This window comes from Maniola hyperantus, chromosome 26 (assembly GCF_902806685.2).
Source record: "Maniola hyperantus chromosome 26, iAphHyp1.2, whole genome shotgun sequence".
Classification (NCBI taxonomy): Eukaryota; Metazoa; Arthropoda; class Insecta; order Lepidoptera; family Nymphalidae; genus Maniola; species Maniola hyperantus.
The window spans coordinates 6,422,119-6,428,127 of NC_048561.1; the positions used below are offsets into that span (position 1 = coordinate 6,422,119).

General features: G+C 36.6%; 2 protein-coding genes across 2 annotated transcripts; one reads left to right on the forward strand and one right to left on the reverse strand.

Moving 5' to 3' along the window:
* Window positions 1-147: 147 nt before the first annotated feature.
* On the forward strand, window positions 148-795 carry LOC138404146 (uncharacterized). Its single transcript, XM_069507391.1, has one exon. The coding sequence runs from the start codon at window positions 148-150 to the stop codon at window positions 793-795; it is 648 nt and encodes a 215-aa protein (XP_069363492.1).
* A 723-nt stretch (window positions 796-1,518) lies between these two features.
* Window positions 1,519-5,165, reverse strand: RpL32 (Ribosomal protein L32). The gene is made up of 3 exons (XM_034982029.2): window positions 4,972-5,165; window positions 3,722-3,831; window positions 1,519-1,729 (listed from the first exon to the last, which is right to left on the reverse strand). Exons 1-3 carry the CDS (start codon window positions 5,084-5,086, stop codon window positions 1,550-1,552), a joined length of 405 nt encoding a protein of 134 aa, XP_034837920.1. The 5' UTR covers window positions 5,087-5,165; the 3' UTR covers window positions 1,519-1,549.
* Window positions 5,166-6,009: the final 844 nt, after the last annotated feature.

Consider the following 6,009-nt stretch of genomic DNA (forward strand, 5'->3'; position numbering starts at 1 on the left):
TAAGAGTGTGGCGTACGTCAAGGTGGGCTGACCTCTCCGGACCTCTTTAGCTTATACGTAAACGATCTGATTGAGGAACTTAGAAGTACAAGGATTGGTTGTCACATAGGTACAACTTGCCTGAATAATTTAAGCTACGCTGACGACATGGTACTTCTAAGTCCCTCAATCAGGGGACTTAGAAGATTATTGGGCATCTGCGAGCATTATGCAAGGGATCACGGCCTGAAGTATAATGTTAAAAAGACGCAGATGATGTTATTCCGCTCAGGTAGAGGTCCGGAGAGGATTCCGAAGGTTTTTTTAGATGGTGTACCTATTGAAAGGGTGGATCAGTTCAGGTACTTGGGGCATATCCTAACTGAGGACTTGCGTGATAACCGCGATATAGAACGCGAAAGGAGGGCTCTGGCTGTTCGGTGTAATATGCTCGCACGTCGGTTTGCACGGTGCAGTCCTGAGGCGAAGCTGACGCTGTTTAGAGCATATTGTCAATGCTTCTACACGTGTCAGCTTTGGTTCAACGCCACGAAAAGTGCACGTAGCAGCATCAGAGTGCAGTATAATAACGCATACCGCATTCTGATGAAACTGCCTAAATACTGCAGTGCGTCGGGCATGTTTGCTGACGCCAGAGTGCCCGATTATTTCGCGGTTGTTAGATCTCGTGTTGCGGCATTTTGGTCCCGCATCCGCGATTCTCAAAACGAGGTCCTCAGGGTATGCTCTGAGTGCCCTGAGAATCCCATACTGAAGTACTGGCTTGCCGTACATCGTGACAATAACCGTAAATAAATTACGAACCTCCTATTTGGGGGCAATCTCTAATTTTAATTTAATTTAAATTTTATTATTGTATATTTTGTAACTTTATTATTTTCATTTTATTATTATTATTTTTAACAATTGTACATTTGTATTTGTATTTACTTTTAAGTATGTTCAAATGGGTTCAAGTTGCCTAAATAAATGACTATTTTATTATTATTATTATTAGTAGACTTTAGAACGTAGATGAGAATTCATACTCAGACGAGGGGGCTTCTCCGGTTGGCCGAAGGCCAAGCGGGGGTACGGGCCTCGAGGCGTAGCTTCCTTACCCGGGCAAGCCGTCTACTTAAGAAACTTAGTTTAGTAACATTCCCAATAGATGGGGTTGATTTAAAGCAACACCAACTCCAAAAAAGTTTTAATCTCGTTTTTTATAGGAATCCGAGATCATAATAATTAAAAAATACAATGTACTTTATTATAACAATAGCTTTTCACTGCGCAGACGCGCGGCTTTGTTGATCACCCTTATGTTCAACGTAGGTATTTATAATTTAATCCTATGGATGTATTTTTCTAAAATACAACTTGCGTTTATAGAAATTTATGACAGCGTCATCTCTTGGTAGACTTTGAAACGTGGTTTAATAACGTTCCCAATAGATGGCGTTGATTTGTATCAACACGCACTACACAAAATGCGTTTCGGTTTTCAGTGGGAATGGAAGTTAGAAATAAAAAATGTAGTGTAGTTTATATATTTTATTATAACAATAGCTTATTCGTTCTCCTGGCTGCGCAGACGCGCGGCGGCGTTGGTCACCCGTATGCTCAGCTGGTGCGCTCGCTCCACGATCGTCTTGCGCTTCTTTGAGGAGACTCCGTGCGCGATCTCTGCGCAGTATTTCCTGTTCTGCATCATGAGGATCTCTAGTTCACGGACGTTGTGCACGAGTACCTGAAGCAAACATTGAAAACCGGTCAAGTGATAGTCGTAATCGCACACGAAGGGTTCCGTACTATCCATATCAAAGAGCTCCCACGGGATTTTTAAAAACCTAAATCCACGCGAAATCTCGGGCATCATCTAGTATAAGTCCCGCAAATTGCTATTGCGCTGGAACCATGTTTCATTAACATTGAAATGACGTCATTTTGATGTCAGCCGAAATAAAAATATACCATCAGCTCGAAACTTCAGTCTAGTGCTGACGTCACTAAAATGGCCGCCACGCGCATTAGCGATTTGCGGGACTTATACTATATAACACTATACTTTTATTTTTACTTTCAGGGTAAACATTTTTAAATATTTTTATTATTTGCTGTTATACCGGCAATAGAAATACACACTGAAAATTTCAACTCTTTTTATTTTTTTAAAAAGAATATTAGCCATGTTAAATGACTAATATTCCCCTTTCCTCTCCAACTAAGCGTCAGGCTTGTGCTAGGAGTAGGTACGACAATAGTGCAACAGGCGGGGTTTGAACCGACTCTACCTATTGTTACAGTTTATGAGATACAGCTCTCTGACAGACAAATAGCAAAGGCTTAGTAATAGGACCCCACTGGCAACCTTTGTGGGTATAGGACTCCAAAAAAATGGTATCATTTACAAAAAAAAGTAAATTTTTAGACATGGGTACTGATTCTGATCACAACTAAATTTTAGAGTACATAATGGCGCCGATTCTGTTCTTTCTCTAAACTAAATTTTTCTTTTTCTTTGTTATTATTGCTAAAAACCCAGGGACGGAACATGAATTTTACATTTAAAGGCTCTAAATTTTAGTGCACGCTACAAATTTAAACAGTAGGCTCGCGACTGTGCGCTAAAATCACGGGTTTCACCATCTAAAAATTAAATTTAATACGGTCAAACTGCGTCTGTCCTTTTCATATTACATTAGTAAGAAGAGTATGCGAATATACTCTAAAATTAGGTTGTGCTCAGAATCAGTACCAGTACCAATATTTACATTTTTTTTCTTACCAATGTAATAGAAGGTAAACTAATTTGCTTATCCCTACAGATGGATAGATAAATCTTTAATTTAAATAATATGTTTCTACTATTATGACCAAATGACAAGAAATAAGCCATTTAGAATAGGATATAGTAGAGTTGATATAGCAAGGTAACAAATTGTGAGTAACATATGGAAAATGTTTAACACAGAGTGCCCTTGCATTTGGATGGGTGACCAATTTTGGAGGTCAGAATTGGACCTCACTGTCACTGTCCTGTGAGCAATTTAAGCCATCAGTACAATATCACCAAAATTTGATATTTGTTTAATCTAAGGGTTCCATTAATAGATTCCTAGACAAATAAAATTGTGCATAAAACAGCCTAACATAGTCATAAGCAATTACTTTATAACTAACAAAATGGATGTAATATTGATTATTATTATTAATTAACTATTATTGATAAAGCTGAGTTGTCTAAAACCAATTTAAAAATTTAAGTGTTAATTTTATTAGTTCAATCTCCTCTTTTTGGATTTTTTTTTTCAACAACTCAGCATTGGTGTATCAAGCAATTAAATATCACATGCTTTAACATTGAAGCAAAACATCATGAAGAAACCGGCATGCCTGTTTCTTTTTTTTTTAAAAGAATATTAGCCATGTTAAATGACTAATATTCCCCTTTCCTCTCCAATTAAGCGTCAGGCTTGTGCTAGGAGCAGGTACGACAATAGTGCAACGGGTGGGGTTTGAACCGTCGACCTTTCGGTTTTCAGTCCACTCCTATACCGGTTGAGCTATTGAGGCTCTAAAGTTCTCCATAATGTTCTCATAGGTGTGTGAAGTCCGCTAATTCACACTTGGTCTATGGCTATATAGCCACAGTCTCTAACCTTCTCATTCTGAGAAGCAACCTGTGCTCCGTAGTGGGCCAGTGTTGGGCTGAGTTGATGGCTATTGGGCAAACCCTCACCTTACGGAAACCATTGGGCAGCATGTGACGTGTCTTCTTATTTGATCCGTAGCCGATGCTGGGCATCAGGTACTGGCCCTTGAAACGTCTGCGTACTCTGTTGTCAATACCTGCAAATTAAATACACAATAAATAAAAACCGGCCAAGTCCATTAAAACACTCGTCAAATCCATTAAAACACTTTCTGACCAACAGAGTTGTTCACATATGGAATAAATTGCCTAAGGATGTGGTTATGTCAAGTTCTGTTAACCAGTTCAAGAATAGATTGGACAAACATTTGGAAAACTCGAAGCACTTGACATAGACGCAACTGCTTAGTCTATTAAAAATAATAATAATAATAAGTGCGAGTTAGACTCGCGAGTTCCGTACTACAATCGTATTTTATCGACATTTTGCATGATAAATCAAAAACTATTATGCCAAACAATAAATAAAAAATCTTTTTTCGAATGTACAGCTAAAGCCCTTTCATATGATACCCCACTTGATATAGCAATCTTACTTTGAAAGTCGAAATTAGCAATATTTGTTCATGAACACATATTAATTTTTTTCTTTTTATGTAACCACAAAATTACAGTTTTTAGATTTTTCCTCTAATGTCTGCTATAAGATCTACCTACCTGCCAAATTTCATGATTCTAAGTCAACGGGAAGTACCCTGTAGATTTCTTAACAGACAGACAGACAACCAAAGTGATCCTATAAGGGTTCCGTTTTTCCTTTTGAGGTACGGAACCCTAAAAAATTACAAGGCAATTTAGTATTCTCAGAAAGTTTTGAGTCTTCAAGTGTAGAGTTTTAGCCCCACGAGGCATTGGCCCAGCAGGAAAACTATATGCTGTAAACTTGTTAGTAACAAATAAATGTATCCACTATTATGACCAAATGACATGAAAAAGTCATTTAGAATAGGATATAGTAGAATTGATATAGCAAGGTAACAAATTGTGAGTAACATATCGAAAATGTATAACACAGAGTGCCCTTGCGACAAAATCATAATAGAAACAAGGTTTATTCCACGTTTTACTAAGTGCTTATGTATTATAACCTATAAGCACTAGTATAGAAACTTGTCTGGATTTTACTTTAATAATATGCTTCAAATATATGATTGAAATGGGTTTAAAGTTAGAATCATAATAGAAAATGTGCGTGAACTAAATAAAGTTCACATTATATCGAGATCAAAAAAAAATAACTTCACTATAAATTGAATTGATAAACAATCACCACATACCTCTTGGTTTGCGCCAGTTCCTTTTAAGTTTGTCATAGCGATCCGATTGATGCCTGATGAATCGTTTCGTCCTCTTTTTGACGATTGTCGGCCTATATACAGGTCTGATTGCCATTTTGAGTTTGTTTCACTTTGGAAACGCGGCTGTGAAAACCACGCGGTGACACGGCCGCACGAAAAGGAAGAAGGAATAGATAAAAACCAACATTCCTAGAATTAAGTGTGTTTTCAATGTCAATTTCTAATTTAACATTAAAATTAAAAAGTAATAAATTTGTCTATTGATAAAATAACAGCACAGTAGAAACGGGTAACATTGGTATAGTAACGGGAGTTTATAGAATGCTTTTATAAAAAGTTTTGAATAAAAATGTGGTCGATTTTGTGCAAGGTGTTCCCAAAAGTTAGCAAAAATTTGCAATACAATAGAAAATTAAAAAGCTATTTTTTTTATTAAATTCAGACTTTTGCTCAATGTTGGGTACCTAACTTTCTGAGTGGTCTTCCACTTTAAGATTTATATGATAAATTTGTAATTATAGTTTTTTCCTAAAATTTATAAAATAATAATCAATATAATTTTTCTGACGCTGGCTCCACACGTTGGCCCTGACGTGATTCATTATTATTGACCGAGCGAAGTTGGATCACTGTGTCTACTTGAGGGAAAGGACTAGTCCGTCTGTCTGTCTGTCACAGCCTTATAACTTCTGAATTACTGAACGTAATGATATGTAAACTGATGGCCTTCAGCCGAAATTTGCTTAAAAATTTAAAAAGGTTTATTTGATCATACGAAATGTGGGGGCTTTAAAGTGGAAACTGCGTTTGACATATTATTTGAAAAAGTAGTATCCTGTATTTGAACAACAAATGCTAAAATTAGGTAAAATAAAAAAACTAAATTATTTCCTTTTTAATGGGTATCATAATTTTCAACATAGCTTTACAATAATGTTAATAGATGCGCCTGTCTTCTTCTTGTTGGACACATTTTTAATGTTACCCGTATATAGTGACTGTACGGTTCATAGATTT